The 17,956-nt window shown below is 41.4% G+C and overlaps 1 protein-coding gene across 10 annotated transcripts in view; it reads left to right on the forward strand.

The window, feature by feature from the left end:
• The window catches only part of DRC8 (dynein regulatory complex subunit 8), a 116,195-nt gene that overhangs the window by 80,337 nt on the left and 17,902 nt on the right, over positions 1-17,956 (forward strand). For all 10 annotated transcript variants that reach the window (XR_015143521.1, XM_086344941.1, XM_086344945.1 and 7 more), the window contains one exon: positions 5,523-5,595. Coding sequence is in view for 2 of the 10 variants with exons in the window: in XM_086344939.1 (XP_086201065.1) it covers positions 5,523-5,595 (73 nt within the window). In the remaining 8 variants the exon portion in view is untranslated. The remainder of the gene's footprint in view (positions 1-5,522; positions 5,596-17,956) is intronic.

The following is a 17,956-nucleotide window of genomic DNA, read 5'->3' on the forward strand; positions in this document are numbered from 1 at the left end:
CCATCAAAATTCTTTCAAGGAAAGGAAGATTGTGAATGTTTTACAGCCAAAGAGGTAGCAAATAATAAAGGAAAGAATGAAGATGCTGAAAGAGAGGAACGTATGTCAAGAACAAGAGCCAAGACTGGAACTAAGAAAAACGGAGTGGGGTTAGCTTTGTTAGGAAGAGTGCTTTTTTTTCCCTCCACGGTTGAGAGCGTAAGGAAGGAGGTTTGCTTCCCTGGTGGCTCAGATGGTAAAGAATCTCATAATTCATGAGACCCATGTTCCATCCCTGGGTTGGAAAGATCCCCTAGAGAAGCGAATGGCAACCCACTCCAGCATTCTTGCTTGGAGAATTCCATGAACAGAGGAGCATGGTGGGCTACAGTCCACGGGGTCACAAAGAGTCAGACACAACTGAGTGACTAACATTTTCACTTTCATGTACACACTTGTGGTGGTGTGAGGGAAGTGTATGGAAAGGTGGTGGTATGGACTGAAGGTTTGAGTCCTTCTCAGATTCATATATTGAGGCCCTTACCCTCAACAGGATGGTATTTGGAGGTGGGACCTTTGAGAAGTGATTAGGTTTAGATGAGGTCATGAGAGTGGAGCCCCTCAAAGAAGAGGGAAACCCAAGCCTGCTCTCTTTCCGCTCTGTGAGGACACAGCAGGAAGAAGGTCATCTGCAAGCTGGGGCATGGACTGTCACCAGACCCCAAATCAGTTAGTGCTTTGATCTCAGACTTCAAGCCCCTAGAACTGGGAGAAATGAATGTCTGTGGTTTAGGTTTCCTAGTCTGTGGTATGTTGTTAGAGCAACCAGAGCTGAGTGAGGAAGGTCAGTGATGGTGCCGACTTCAGCAGTTTTCATTTCTTTGGTGAAGTAGGTGATAGGGTTTTCTGCTGAGATTAAGGGAGGCCATGCTTTGGAGCATGAGACCAGAGAGGATTCAGGATAGCTCTTTGGGAAGTTTGCTAGGGCATCAACAGGAGATGAGAGAAAGGATTGTCAGGCACCGTCCAGGACACTTGATGCTAGATGGCATGAATCTGTAGTGGGCCACAAGTTTTTTGTTGTTTTCTTCCAGCAGTGCTTTGCAGTAACAGGAAATTAAAATTAGAGACGTAGAGATGCTCAGGGTTATGGATCAATAGAGCAGGCAGGATGGAAGGTTAAGGGACCCAGAATCCGGGGCTGTGATAATGGAAATTTTGAATAGTTGACTGTGGAATATTGAGCAACCCGATGTGTAGATTAATTAAGTGCTAAACACTGCATGAGTGAACCCCAGGGGAAACCAGTGGAGGAACAATCGAGCCAACCTACAGAATTATGAAAAATAAGAACTCGTTGTTGTTTAAGCCCCCACATTTTGGGCAGTGTGTGATCTAGCAATGGAAACCTGCAATGCTCTGCCTTGTGTTGGGCAACTGGGACCAGGAGCCTGGGGGCAAGGGAGCTGGTGCAGTAGGTCAGGCCCTGGGGAAGCGGAGCAGAAGAGAGTGGAGAGAGAAAGAGAAGACTTCGCATCCCATTCCCAAACCACGAACTAGGGTTATAGATATGAATTGTATCTAGAGTAGTCTGGTAGACTAGAGGTAAAAGATGTGTCACATTCCTGTATTTTTCTAAATCGAATCTAATTCCATTTCACCATGTGCAAGACCAGAAAAAGTTCAACATTAGCAATTCGGTGGCTCCTTCTTTTCTTCTCTCATATTGTCCTCAGTTAGTTAGTGTTAGTCTCTCAGTCTTGTCCAACTCTTTACGACCCCATGGGCTGTAGCCCACCAGGATCCTCTGTCCATGGAATTCTCCAGGTAAGAATACTGGAGTGGGTTGCTGTTCCCTTCTCCACGGGATCTTCCTGACCCAGGGATTGAACCCAGGTCTCCCGCATTGCAGGCCAGTTCTTTACTGTCTGAGTCACCAGGGACCACATTGTACTAGGAGGCTAGTGCAGTCTTTAGGGAAAACAAGGGCAAGAAAACCACTGTGCTGCTGAGATGTCTAGGCCTGAAGGCACGGGCATCACCCCCTTCCTCTGTGCCCAGGTCGGCTGCAGGGATCCGGACCACAGCTTCCAGAGCCCAGAGCACAGAGGAGGAATTAGCTTTCCACCGAAAGGGAGGGTGGGCGAGCTAGAGAACCTGTGGTTTGTGTACACGTGAGCTCTTGAGGTTTTGTATTGTTCTCTAGGCCACTGTGGACTCCTCAGCCGAAGGGTCTTTGCCCTTTTCTCTTATATCATCAGGACTAGACAGAAAGAAGTTCCTTGATGCTCAGAGGACATTAGGCTTTGTTTTCTGTGGTCTGCCTGGGCAAAGTGAGACAGTCTAGCTCAATGCCCTCAGAAAGCAGAAGATGGTGATGGGTTCTTCAGAGCAAAGTGGAAAGAGGGACAGAGTAAAATTTTCTAAGACTGCAAGGAGGAATCTACCACCTTCTCATAGGAAGCAGCTTGCTGGTGGCAGGTCTTCAGATGAGATGGCCATGTGGATATAGCACTAAGCACCCGACCCAGCCCTTCCTACCTCCTCAGGAAGCCCATCTGTTCAGCTGATGGTGCCCTAATCAGTCTTCTACTTCACCCTGGTTCATTCTCATTGGTATTTCAACATGCTCACATCTTTCTGGTCTTAAAAAATAGAAAATCTTCCTTGACACCATGTCCCCCTCCAGACATCAATTCTTCCCCTTCACTGCACAGATCCATCCATCTCAACCCTGATTTCTCCTCAGCCTTCAAGTGAAATATCCTTGGTCAAAAGTCAGAACTTGTCTCCTTCTTTACTAATTCCAGTGGACATTTTTCAGAACTTATCTTCCTTGACCTTTCAGCAGCATTTAACACCAAAGATGACTCAGTTTTTTCCATCTCTTTCCTTAGTTTCCATGGCATCACCCTGTCCTGAATTTCAGCCTATTTCCTGGCTCCTGTTCTCTGAGTCTAGTGCAGATTCCTCACCCTTGGGCCATCGTGTCAGTGGGGGTACTCCTGTGCGCTCTTCCTGGGTCATCATCTCTTCCAGCCAAGGCGCTCTTCTTAGAGGAGCTCTTCTGGTCCTGTGGCTTTGTTACCAGATCTAGGTTTCCAGCCCAGATTTTCTCCTATGCATCTTTATACATGTCAAGTCTACCCTTTGATTTTATCCCCTTCGAAAGCTAGTAAGTTAGCCTGTTACTGTTTCTGGGATATAGGCAGAAGACCTGAGACCTGGGTCAGCGACCCAGGACTTCATTTAAATATGGTTGAGGGAATTCCCTGGAGGTCCAGTGGTTAAGACTCTGTGCTTCCACGGCAGGGGGCACGGGTTTGACCCCTGGTCAGAAAACTAAGATTCTGCATGCTTTGACATGTGGCCAGTAAATAAGTAAATAAATAAATAAATAAGGTTGAAAGTTTCTCATAGTGGCACGGGGGATCAATTACATTGCTGACACAGCGCAATGCAATTCTAAGTTTCTCTTTATGTGCTGTATGTGTCTTCACAAAGTGCATCATGATGGCAGCTATTCCCTAGAAAAGAACCAGCAAAAGGAGGATTGCGTATATAATTTAAAAATTTCTAGTAGTTGTATTTTAAAAAAGTAAAAGAGAAACAGGTAAAACAATGTGTTTTATTTAACCGATATGTCTAAAATATGATTTCAACATGTAATCAATTAAAAATTATTAATGGATGTTTTACATTTTTTTATACTAATTTTTGAAATCCGTATAGATTTTTCACTTAGAGCCCATTTTAATCTGGACTAGTCACATTTCCGGTGCTCTATAGCCGGTGGAGGTAGTGGCTTCGGTACTGCATGGTGCAGGCCTGAAATTTCTCTTTTTTCCCCCCAGCCTACCTCCCCAAGATTTGTAACCTACAAGGGCATACAAACGCTGCCCTCCTCACTTCCCTGCCTTCCCTTTGTTTCTGTGAGTTAAGGCAGCCTTTATCCTTATCCTTCTGAGTTTGGAGTTGAAGCAGTTCTCTGATTCACAGAGCAGAAGGCCTAGAAGGTTATGGAAAAGATAAATCCATGACTGTTTATCAAATTATATTTTTTTGTCCCTGCCTCATTAACTATTTGTTCTAATGTATGCAATAGCCAGTCTGATGTTACAAGAATATTACTACGCTGGTGTTAGCCAGTTTCATGGGTCATCTTTAGCTGCTTCTTGAGAGAAAGTATAATCTTGTAAAATATTTTAGTCTCTAGCAACAGTGTCATGTTCAGATCCTGCCTCAGTGAGGCATGTGGGCATGAAGAGCAGTGAGACTAAGGAGCTCAGGGAGGTTGACATGAAAACATTACATGTTTAGTTGGCTCGCAGATCAGTGAAGACCAAGAATCCTGTATTCCACAGTTACTGACTTCGGGTTTTCTCTTGATACCCATCCTTCAGCCTCCTGAAGTGAAGAACTTAAAAATTCTTATTTAAAATGTTTTCTCTGTAAAATAGAGAGTAAATATAATACCACAGATATTAGCCAGAATGGTAAAGAAGTTAAATATTCTAGTTAAGTGAACATTAGTTAAGTTGTTAACATTAGTTAACATTAACATCTAGTTAAGTTGAACAAGTTAACTTTCAAAATATCACAAATTTTTAACCATTTTAAATGAAAACATTTAATAATCTATTATAAATCCCCTGAGCATCCAGAGAGTACTAAATATAGCTTATACTTTTCTTAGGTTATTGTTAAATTGAATTACATTCCTATGGGGGAGGGAGTGAGGAATAACTAATATTTGTTGAGTGGCTACTCTGTCAAGAGCTGGGCTTTATGTTATGGTGGCTCATATTATTTGACCATTAGAGTGTTCTCAGCCCAGTTCTGAGTATTTCAAGGAAGAATCTGTGTTTCACCTACCAGGTAGGCTTATGCATGCAGATTAACCTGCCCACTCTAGCAAATTAGAGGGCTGGAGTTGGAACCCTAGCAGTCTGCCAGTGGCTTCCCCTGTGGCTCAGCAGTAAAGAATCTGCCTGCAAAGGAAGAGATGCAAGAGGTGAGGGTTTGATCCCTGGGTCGGGAAGATCCCCGGGAGAAGGAAATGACAGCCCACTCCAGTATTCTTGCCTGGGAAATCCCAGGATATGGGAGACTGGTGGGCTATGGCCCGTGGGGTCTCAAAACAGTTGGACGTGACTTAGTGACTAAACAACAACAGGAGCCTGCCTCTAGAGGTCCTACTTGTAGGTGCCCTGCCCCTAGACTTCCCCTCACTAGACGTTATCATCCTCATTTTACAGGTGTGGAAACTGTGGCTCAAAAGAATTAGCAAACACTTAAAACCAGTTAGGAAGTGGCAGGGTTTGCGCCTGCCAGTCAGCACAAACACTTCTTTCTTCTCTCTTGGGTTCACTTGTCTGCCTTTTCCTTTCCTCAGAAAGTATCTTCCATCCTCTTGAGGCAATGTTTATTACATGACTTTGTTTGCTGTGCTATACCTGCTCTGAAATAATTTAGAGAAACATAGTGCTTGTTTTTTCAGAGTTTATATTCTAAAACAACTGACTACTTTTTTTTTCCCACAGAGAGGTCGGAACAATTATCAGGTCATTAGGATGCTGCCCTAGTGAAGGAGAGCTACATGATCTGATTGCAGAGGTAAGTAGGCTAAGAAACTTTCATTCATGGCTGATTGAAATGGAATGACTCTTAGCATGGCTCTATCTTCTTGTGAAAAAAAAAAAAAATCCTTACCTGAAGTGAAAAATACCCTAAATTACCAAATATACTCAGTGAAGACATTAGGACAGCTATGAACGTGCGTGCATGCTAAGTCGCTTTAGTCATGTCTGACGCTTTGCGACCCCATGGACTGTAGCCCGCCAGGCTCCTCTGTCCATGGGATTCTCCAGGCAAGAATACTTGAGTGGGTTGCCATGCCTTCCTCCAGGAGATCTTTCTGACCCAGGAATCAAAACCGTGACTCCTGCATTGCAGGTGGATTCTTTACCGCTGAGCCACCAGGGAAGCCCTAGGACAGCTATGTGAATTAGCAAATCAACAGAATCTGCAAGAATTGATATCAGATCTTAAAGAAATGTTTATGACCAATAATGTGATGGATCAAGTAAGGACCTCACTTTAGATATTACACTCTTTGTAATTAGTTGAAGAAAGGCCAGTAGACACAGAGGACTGACTGTGTGCAGAATGAATATTGACAGATGAAAAGAATATAGTAAATGTCAGTTTACAGGGAATAGAAAGAGTAGAGACTGTGCATTTGAGGAAATAAAACTAACTTCCAGAAATAGTAGTAAATAAAATAATAACTCACTTGACATTGAATTTTGAAAATGCTTATTTGTAATAGTGTAGATGAGTTGCTGGAGGGACTTATAAATGGTGATGAGAAGCCCAAAACCAGAGAGCTTCACGCCTTGTTTGGTTTTCCAGAAGAGTATCTGATCAGATTTCAAGTACAACTTTCAGTTCAACAAGGCAGAGGCCTCGAGGGAAAAAAACTACCTGGGCAGCCACTAGAAAACTCCTTTCAAACTTGCTTATTAGGTATGTGGGTTTTGGTGGAGGCCAAGTATCAACAAAGAGGATAGGGACAAAGGCAAGCATGTATGATTTTATTTATCTCCTTATTCCCTGCACCCAGCATAGTACTTGCCTGTCCAGTTTTACCCAGAAGAGAAGGAAGTGACTCTGGGTGAGTCACTTAACCTCTGCATCAGTTTCTCCATAATAATACTTACTTCAGAATTTGCTTCAAAGATAAATGAAATAATGTATAAGAAGACAAGTTTTGAATCCTAAAGTACATAGATTGGAAAGATGACTGTTGCTCCACATTAGCACTTTTTAAATTTAATTATTTTGTATTGGAGTATAGTTTATTTACAGTGTTGTTGGTTTCAGGTGTACAGCAAGTGATTGTTATACACATACATATATACATTCTTACATAGGTTCTTTTCCTATGTAAGTTGTTACAGAATCTTGAGTAGAGTTTGCTGTGCAATACAGGAGGTCCTTGTTTATTGTCTGTTTTATACATAGTAGTACGGACACGACTGAGCGACTTCACTTTCACTCTTCACTTTCATGCATTGGAGAAGGAACTGGCAACCCACTCCAGTGTTCTTGCCTGGAGAATCCCAGGGACGGGGGAGCCTGATGGGCTGCCGTCTATGGGGTCGCACAGAGTCGGACACGACTGCAGTAACTTAGCGGCATGGATATGTTAATCATAAACTCCTCATTTATCCTTCCCCCACATTTCCTCTTTAGTAACCATGTTTGTTTTCTAACCCTGTGATTCTGTTTCTGTTTTGTCCATAAGTTCACTCACATTACCATTTTGATAACTAAAACCAAGTACCAATTTTTATTAGCATTTAAAAATATTCAATAAAGGAGGAAACTGTTTTCCATTTTGGGGTCCAGTAAAGTCATTTTTCGGAGAAGGCAACGGCACCCCACTCCAGTACTCTTGCCTGGAAAATCCCATGGACAGAGGAGCCTGGTGGGCTGCAGTCCATGGGGTCGTGAAGAATCGGACATGACTGAGCAACTTCCCTTTCACTTTTCACTTTCATGCATTGGAGAAGGAAATGGCAACCCACTCCAGTGTTCTTGCCTGGAGAATCCCAGGGACGGGGGAGCCTGGTGGGCTGCCGTCTATGGGGTCGCACAGAGTCGGACACGACTGAAGTGACTTAGCAGCAGCAGCAGCAAAGTCATTTTTCCTGAGTAGCAGGAAAAAACATCTCCTGCATTGGTCCTCACTAACAAAAAGTGTTGATCACTCCCTTAAAGTGACTATCATCAAAGCTAGAATTTGTATTGGGGAGAGGAAAGTTGGCACTGTGGAAGAGCTATGAACTGGAAGATAAATTTATAGTGAAATCACAATTATTGTTTGTAATTGAGTAGACTAAGTGGAGCAGTAATGAAAAATACCTCTGAAACTTTAGAACCTAATTCTTTTATGGTTTGCTTGTATGTATTAATCTAAAGCAGGGATCAGCAAACCACAACTCCTGGGCCAAATCCAGTCCACAACCTACTTTTGTAAAGTCTTATTGGAACACAACTAGACTCATTTTGTTGTTGTTGTTCAGTCGCTAAGTTATGTCTGACTCTCTGCAACCCCATGGACTGCAACACGCCAGGCTCCTCTGTCCTCCCCTAGCTCCTGGAGTTTGCTCAGATTCGTGTCCATTAAGTCATTGATACAATCTAACCATCTTATCCTCCACTGCCCCTTTTTCCTTTTGCCTTCAATTTTTCCCATCATCAGGGTAAGACTTATTTACTTACATATTATCTATAGCTATTTACTTACTACAAGAGTGGAGTTAAGAAACCATATGATTTGCAAAGCTTAAAGGTTCTGGCTTTTACAGAAAAGGTTTGCCAACTCCTGATCTATATATAGGTTTCTCTGGCAAAGTAGACCAAATACTATGTCTAGTGTTAGGAGATTGGAATTCAGATCCCATAACTACTGCTTACAGCTGTGTGGCCTTTGGTGAGCCACTTAATCTTTCGAAGTCTGGTTTCACATGCAAAAGGAATGCAACAATACCATGGTGTTTTATGAGTATTTAATAACTGTAAGGAATCAGCTGTTGCTTGGTGGGCACTCTGCATATTTGGATTTGCTTGCTGTGTAGATGACTTGCTACCAAAACACCCCCACAGGTTTGGGCAGTTAGCCACAGTAGGTGTTCAGGTCCCAGTGTTTTATTTTGTCTTTACTGTTTTCTTAGGTACATTGACACAACTTTTGAAAATTACAGATATTTAGAACAGTTATGGTCTCATGAAGATCACTGAGCTATCTAAGCTCTGCTGCTGCTGCTAAGTCACTTCAGTCGTGTCCGACTCTGTGCGACCCCATAGACGGCAGCCCACCAGGCTCCCCTGTCCCTGGGATTCTCCAGGCAAGAACACTGGAGTGGGGTGCCGTTTCCTTCTCCACATACAAAGCTACATAATAGTAAATGTTTAGAGGTAGATGTCATATTGCTAACTGCTCTGTAGTAGTTTCAGAACTGAAACTGTTTCTGCCTCATTTGTTCTGAAGTGAAATAGTGACTATACTTTAAAATTCTTCTATAAAAAATTGGAGTCTGTGTTTGGTTCTCTAATTGTCATTTAATTGAATTTTATTGTAGATTCATACTAACTTTCAGTTGTCCACTTCCTGGAGATCAATTTGAAATCCAGTGTTTCTCTTGAAATAGATCATTTTAAAAAATCACTCTGCATTGATCCCTCTACTTAATATTCTGTAGTTAACCACTGGTTCCACATAATCTCTGTCTGTTTGGAATGTCACAAACCCAGCAAAAATGAGAAAGGTTAATGAAAATCTTATCAACCTACAGGTTACTAAACAATTTTTCCTTTGATATTAAGTTAGAGCCACCTGGGATCTTCAATGTGCAAGAGCTGGGAGGAGATAATGACATTTCAGTACAAGTGGAAAGAATGTTTAGTGGTCTACATCCTTTGAAGTTCAAACCTAAGTGTACTTATGGAGAATTTAAAGTAATTACAAAAGAGAACTAAAAGGTGTTTGGAAAATAATATCAATGCTGGTGAGATTATTACATTGCACAGTGATTTTTAAAAAGGTCAAGTCATCAGGAAAGTCTAAAAATCAAAAATGTGTGTGTACCTAATAACAGAGCTTTAGTATACATAAAGCAAACATAGACAGATTAGAGGGAAAAAAAGACAATTCCATAATCACAGATGATGATTACAGTAAACTTCCCTAAGTAACTGATAGAATAGCTATATAAAATATTAGCAAAGATATAGAAGATATGAACAATACCATCAACCACTCCAACCTAACTGGTATTTATAGAACACTACCCTGAGCGATGGTGTGATCACTGACCTAGAACCAGACATCCTGGAATGTGAAGTGGGCCTTAGAAAGCATCACTACGAAAAAGCTAGTGGAAGTGATGGAATTCCAGTTGAGCTCTTTCAAATCCTGAAAGATGATGCTGTGAAAGTGCTGCACTCAGTATGCCAGCAAATTTGGAAAACTCAGCAGTGGCCAGAGGACTGGAAAAGGTCAGTTTTCATTCCAATCCCAAAGAAAGGCAATGCCAAAGAATGCTCAAACTACCGCACAATTGCACTCATCTCACACGCTAGTAAAGTAATGCTCAAAATTCTCCAAGCCAGACTTCAGCAATATGTGAACCGTGAACTTCCTGATGTTCAAGCTGGTTTTAGAAAAGGCAGAGGAACCAGAGATCAAATTGCCAACATGCACTGGATCATGGAAAAAGCAAGAGAGGTCCAGAAAAACATCTATTTCTGCTTTATTGACTATGCCAAAGCCTTTGACTATGTGGATCACAATAAACTGTGGAAAATTCTGAAAGCGATGGGAATACCAGACCACCTGATCTGCCTTTTGAGAAATCTATATGCAGGTCAGGAAGCAACAGTTAGAACTGGACATGGAACAACAGAGGGTTCCAAATTGGAAAAGGAGTATGTCAAGGCTGTACATTGTCACCCTGCTTATTTAACTTATATGCAGAGTACATCATGAGAAATGCTGGACTGGAAGAAGCACAAGCTGGAATCAAGGTTGCCGGGAGAAGTATCAATAACCTCAGATATGCAGATGACACCACCCTTATGGCGGAAAGTGAAGAGGAACTCAAAAGCCTCTTGATGAAAGTGAAAGTGGAGAGTGAAAAAGTTGGCTTAAAGCTCAACATTCAGAAAACAAAGATCATGGCATCTGGTCCCATCACTTCATGGGATATAGATGGGGAAACAGTGGAAACAGTGTCAGACTTTATTTTTTTGGGCTCCAGAATCACTGCAGATGGTGACTGCAGCCATGAAATTAAAAGACGCTTAGTCCTTGGAAGGAAAGTTATGACCAACCTAGATAGCATATTCAAAAGCAGAGACATTACTTTTCCAACAAAGGTTCGTCTAGTCAAGGCTATGGTTTTTCCAGTGGTCACGTATGGATGTGAGAGTTGGACTGTGAAGAAGGCTGAGCGCCGAAGAATTGATGCTTTTGAACTGTGGTGTTTGAGAAGACCCTTGAGAGTCCCTTGGACTGCAAGGAGATCCAACCAGTCCATCCTAAAGGAGATCAGCCCTGGGATTTCTTTGGAAGGACTGATGCTAAAGCTGAAACTCCAGTACTTTGGCCACCTCATGTGAAGCGTTGACTCATTGGAAAGGACTCTGATGCTGGGGGGGATTGGGGGCAGGAGGAGAAGGGGACGACAGAGGATGAGATGGCTGAATGGCATCACTGACTCGATGGACGTGAGTCTGGGTGAACTCAGGGAGTTGGTGATGGACAGGGAGGCCTGGCGTGCTGCGATTTATGGGGTCGCACAGTCGGACACGACTGAGCAACTGAACTGAACTGAACCCTGAACAACTGCAATATACATGTTCTTTCCCTGTGTACATGGAGTGTTCATTAAGGAGTACTAGGCCACAAAACAAATCTTAGTAGATTTTTAATACCCCAAAAAATGAATTAAATAGAGAGCAATTGAGAATAAGATCATTAGAAAATCCTCAAGTACTTGGAATTATACTTATTTAAAAAAAAAATTTTATTTATTTATTTTTTGAGAGATAATTCCTTTACAGAATTTTGTTGCTTTCTGTCAAACCTCAACATGAATCAGTGATAGGGATACATATATACCCTCCCTTTTGAAACCCCCTGCCATCTCCCTCCCCATCTCACCCCTCTAGGTTGATATGGAGCCCCTGTTTGAGTTTCCTGAGCCATAGAGCAAATTCCCATTGGCTATGTATTTTCCCCATAAGCAACATACTTCTAAATAATTCATGAATCAAAGAAGAAATCACAAAGAAAATTAGAAAACATTTTGTCCTGAGTGATAGTGAAGATACAACATGTCAAACTTTGTGGGATGCAGGTAAAACGTCACTTAGAGGACAATTTACCACTTTAAGTGTTTATATTAGAAAAGACAAAAAAATCTACAAATAATTATCTAAATTCTTATAAGAAACTAGAAAAACAAGACCAACATACACACAATATAAATAGAGGGAAGAAAATTATAAAGAGCAGAAATCAGTGAAATAGAAAATGGACAGAGAAAAATCACTGAAAGAAAATATGAATCTGTTCGAATACAGTTGATAAATTTATAGCTAAGTACATTGAGATACAAATTATCAATATCAAGATTAAAGGGAACTGTATTCAATATCTTGTAATAGCCTATAATGGAGAAGAATCTGAAGAAGAATATATATAAACATATGTATGTATATATAAATATAAAGCTGAATCACTTTGCTGTATACCTGAAACTAACATAACATTGTAAATCAACTCTACTTCAATAAAAAATGTTTTAAATTATCTTTTATTTAATTATGAAATTTCCCTTCTACCAGTTCTTAATAGTACTAGAGCTATAGTCACTTCTTGAAACAGAAATTAAAGAGTAGCTTCTGTATAAAAAATTTTTAAGATGAAGAATGGGTTTTCATTATCCTCAAATAATAACAAATCATTATCAAAAACTGTATGCCAATGAGTCTGACAACTTAGATAAATGGATAAATCCCCTGAGAGACACAGATGACCAAAACTGACTCAACAAAAACCGGAGAATTTGAATAGTACCATATCGATTACCAAAATTAAATTTATAATTAAAAATTTTCTCACAAAACTAGAGATTCAGATGAATTCACTGGTGAATTTGCTCTAACATTTATGGAAGAAGGATACCAATTCTATACAAAAATATTTCTGAAAATATTACAGGAAAGAACACTTTTCTAGCTCAGTTTTTGAGGCTAGTATCACTCTGATACCAAAACCAAGCAATCATATTACAAGAAATAAAACTATGGACCGTATTAACACAGATGCAAAAAAATCCTTAATAAAATTTTATCAAATTAATTTCAATAATATGTTAAAAAGGATAGTACATCACGAGCAAGTGCCATTTATACCAGAAATTTAAGGTTAGCTTAATATTAATCAATGTAATTTACTACATTAATAGAACAAAGTAGAGAAATGATATGATCATTTGAATAAATACAGAGAAAACATTGAAAAAATTCTACACTCATTGAAGATAATAATACCCAGCAATATGAGAAGAAAAGGAAACTCCTTTACCTGGCTAAGGACATCTACAAAAAGCCCTAAGGCTAACGTCTTGCTCATTGGTGAAAACTCAGTGCTTTCTGCCTAAAATCAGGAATGTCTATGTTCATCACTCCTAGTCATCACTCTGCTTGAAATCTTAGCTAGTGCAACAAGGCAATAAACAATAACAGCAAATACACAGTTTGGATAATAAAAAGTAAAACTACATGATTGTGCATGTAGAAGATCCTAAGAAATTTACCAAAAAGCCATTAGAACTAATATATGAAGTTAGCCAAGCTACAGGCTACAAAGTCAACATACAAAATTCATTATATTTCTATAAACTATAAGTTAACAATTAGAAAAATTAAGCAATCAGTTCCATTTATAATAGCCTAAAAGTGAAATAATAAAGTTAACAAAAGATAGACGAGACTCATATACTGAAAACAGCAAACATTGTAGAGGGAAATTAAGATTTAAATAAATGAACAGATATACATATTTGTGAATTAGAAAGCTCAATATTTTTAAGATATTCTTCTCAGATTGATCTCTAGATTCAACACACTTTCAACCAATCATAGCAAAATTTTCTGAAGGAATATACAAACTGATTCTAAAGTTTGAATGGAAACGTGAAAGACCTTGAACAACCAAAATAATTTTGACAAAAAGGACAAAGATGGATTTATACCACCTCATATGCAGATGACACCACCCTTATGGCAGAAAGTGAAGAAGAACTAAAGAGCCTCTTGATGAAAGTGAAAGAGGAGAGTGAAAAAGTTGGCTTAAAGCTCAACATCCAGAAAACAGATCATGGCATCTGGTCCCATCACTTCGTGGGAAATAGATGGGGAAACAGTGGAAAGCGTGTCAGACTTTATTTTTCGGGGCTCCAAAATCACTGCAGATGGTGATTGCAGCCATGAAATTAAAAGACACTTACTCCTTGGACGGAAAGTCATGACCAACCTAGACAGCATATTAAGAAGCAGAGACATTACTTTGCCAACAAAGGTCTGTCTAGTCAAGGCCCTGGTTTTTCCAGTGGTCACGTATGGATGTGAGAGTTGGACTATAAAGAAAGCTGAGTGCCAAAGAATTGATGCTTTTGAACTGTGGTGTTGGAGAAGACTCTTGAGAGTCCCTTGGACTGCAAAGAGATCCAACCAGTCCATCCAAAAGGAGATCAGTCCTGGGTGTTCATTGGAAGGACTGATGATGAAGCTGAAACTCCAATACTTTGGCCACCTCATGCGAATAACTGACTCATTTGAAAAGACCCTGATGCTGGGAAAGATTGAGGGCAGGAGGAGAAGGGTATGACAGAGGATGAGATGGTTGGATGGCATCACTGACTCAATGGACATGAGTCTGGGTAGGCTCTGGGAGTTGGTGATGGACAGGGAGGCCTGGCGTGCTGCAGTTCATGGGGTTGCAAAGAGTCAGACATGACTGAGCGACTGAACTGAACTGAACTGATTGCAGATTTACTATGAAGCTTCAGTAATCTCGAGTATTATATTTGTACACATATTGTGTGGTATCATGCACAGTGTGATATTTTGTACACTGGTACACATATAGATCAGTGGAACTGACTAGAGAATTGAGAAAGAGAACCACACATATCTTTGACATAGGTGCCAACATCATTCAATGAGAAAAGGATAATCATTTCAATAAATAGCATTTGAGCAAATGGTTATCTGAATAGAAAGAAACAACACTCTTTTCAACATTCTTTTACTCCATATACAAAAATTAACTTGAAATGGATCATAGAACTGAACATGAGAGCTAAATCTATAAAACATAGGGAAAACTTTGTGATGTTGGGTGAGCCAAAGATTTCTTAGATAAAGAGACAAGAAACGATGAACCATAAAGGAACAACAATGATTAATTTCATCAACATTAAAAACTTTTGCCCATCAAAGGGCAGAGCTAAAAACATACAGGGCTTCACTGGTTGTCCAGTGGTTAAGAGTCCGCCTTGTAATACAGGGGCCACTAGTTCAATCCCTCGTCTGAAGAAGATCCCACATGCTGTGGAGCAACTAAGCCCATGTGCCGCAACTCCTAAGCCCAAGCTCTAGACCCCTTGAGCCTCAACCATTGAAACCCGTGCGCCCTAGAGCCCATGCTCTGCAACAAGAGAAACCACTACAATGAGAAGCCTGCACGCCACAACAAAGAGTAGCTCTTGTTCGCTGCAGCTAGAGAGAGCCCACATGCAGCAGTGAAGACCCAGCACCGCCAAAAGTAAAAATAAACAAATGCGAGAAATGGATTGGGGGAAAATATTTGAAAGATAATTTATTTGATATTGTACAATTCATTTGATAATATATGAATGTCTGTGCTGCGTTTAGTCGCTCAGTCATGTCCGACTTTTTGCCACCCCATGGACTGTAGCCCGCCAGGCTCCTCTGTTGATGAGATTCTCCAGGAAAGAATATTGGAGTGGTTTGCTATGCCCTCCTCCAGGGGCTCTTCTCAACCCAGGAATTGAACCGGGGTCTTCTGAATTGGAGGCGGATTCTTTATCAGCTGAGCTACCAGGGAAGCCCATATGAATGTCTGTTTCAACCTAATTTTTTAAATAGCCAAAGATTTGTACGGACATTTTGTGAAAAAAAAAAAAAAAAAAAGTATCAGTGGCCCATAAGCACATAAAAAGCTGATGAATGTCTCTAGTCAGTGGGGATAATGAGGTGCCACTACACATCTGCTAGAATGGCTAAGATTTGAGTCTGAAAATGTTAAATGTTGGCAAGCCCATTGATGAAAGTGGAGTGTTAATGTTCCCTACTATTATTATTGTATTACTCTTCATTTCTCTGTTTATGTCTGTTAATATTTGCTTTATGTATTTAGGTGCTCCTGGGTTCAGTACATAAATATTTACAATTGTTATATCTTCTTGTCGGGTTGACCCCTTTACCACTATGTAATGTCCTTCTCTGTCTCTTGTTATATTCTTTTCATTTTGCCTAATTTTCTTTATGTCTATGTGTTAAGTAGGTCAGTTGTGTTTCCCAGTCTTGGAGTAGTGGCCTTATGTAGGTGTCCTGGGGGCTCAGCAGCATGCTCTCCTCTGATCACCAGAGCTATATGCCCCCTGTGTGGGCTGCGTGTGCCCTTCTATTGTGGCAGGGCTGACTACTGTGGGCGTGCTGGTGAGGGGACTGGCCCCCAGTTCACTTGGTTGCAAGGCCCTGCCTCTCACTGAAGGGTGGGATAGGCTTCCTGTGTGGTTTGGCTGAGCAGCCCTGTGAGGGGTGCAACTGCTGCTGGACCCCTGGAGGGCAGGGCTGAGTCCATCCGCAGCTGTCTGTGTGGCCTGGGGAGAACACGTGAGGGAGGGGCTGCTGCCAGCCCACTGGCCGGTGAACACGCCCCCAGCAGAGGTTTGCTAGTGAAGGATTCTGAAATGGAGCTCGGCAGTGATGGTGTCATTGTGGTAGAAGAAGCTCGCGGAAAAGGCTGCTACCAGTGTCTTCATCCCTTGGAGGTCCAGCTGCTTCCTGCCTCTCTGGGAGGCTCTCCAAGATTAGCAAGTAGGTCTGACCTAGGCTCCTTCTGACTACTGCTTCTGAGCATTCAGAGTGTGAGATTTTATGCGCACCTTTTAAGAGAGGAGTCTCTGTTTCCTATAGCCCTCCAGCTCTCCTGTTCACAAAGGCAGACCTGCTGGGGGCTCATCTTCTGGTGCAGGACCCTGAACTGGGAAGCCCAAATGGGGCTTGAACCTCTTACTCCTTGGTGGGAACCTCTGCAATTGTGACCATCCTTCTGTTTGTGGGCGACTTACCTGGGAGTGTTGTTCAGTCTCTCAGTCATGTCCAACTCTTTGCGACCCCGTGGACTGCAGCATGCCAGGCTTCCCAGTCCTTCAACATCTCTTGGAGTTTACCCAAACTCATGTCCATTTAGTTGGTGATGACATTCAACAATCTTATCCTCTCTTGTCCCCTTCTCCTCCTGCCTTCAATTTTTCCCAGCATCAGAGTCCTTTCTAATGAGTCAGCTCTTCGGATCAGGTGGCCAAAGAATTGGAGCTTCAGCTTCAGCATCAGTCCTCCCAATGAATATTCAGGGTTGATTTCCTTTAAGGATTGACTGGTTTGCTCTCCTTGCAGTCCAAGGGACTCTCAAGAGTCTTCTCCAGCACCACAGTTCAAAAGCATCAGTTCTTCGGTGCTCAGCCTTCTTAATGGTCCAACTCTCACATACAAATATGACTATTGGAAAAACCATAGCTTTGACTAGACGGGCCTTTGTTGGCAAAGTAATGTCTCTGCTTTTTAATACTCTGTCTCAGTTCAGTTCAGTTCAGTCGCTTAGTCATGTCTGACTCTTTGCGACCCCACAGACTGCAGCACGTCAGGCCTCCCTGTCTGTCACCAACTCTCAGGGTTTACATAAAATCATGTCCATTGAGCTGGTGATGCCATCCAACCATCTCATCCTCTGTCGTCCCCTTCTCCTCCTGCCTTCAATCTTTCCCAGCATCAGGGTCTTTTCAAATGAGTCAGTTCTTCTGATCAGGTGGCCAAAGTATTGGAGTTTCAGCTTCAACATCAGTCCTTTCAATGAAGGGACTGATTTCAATATTCAGTACTGATTTCCTTTAGGATGGACTGGTTTGATCTTCTTGCAGTCCAGGGGACTCTCAAGAGTCTTCTCCAACACCACAGTTCAAAAGCATCAATTCTTTGGCACTCAGCTTTCTTTATACTCCAACTCTCACATCCGTACATGACCACTGGAAAAACCATAGCTTTGACTAGATGGACCTTTGTTGGCAAAGTAATATCTCTGCTTTTTAATATG

Source organism: Bos grunniens, chromosome 16 (genome assembly GCF_055505025.1).
Source record: "Bos grunniens cultivar Pamir isolate PY7600 chromosome 16, Bosgru_T2T1.0, whole genome shotgun sequence".
In the NCBI taxonomy this organism is placed as follows: Eukaryota; Metazoa; Chordata; class Mammalia; order Artiodactyla; family Bovidae; genus Bos; species Bos grunniens.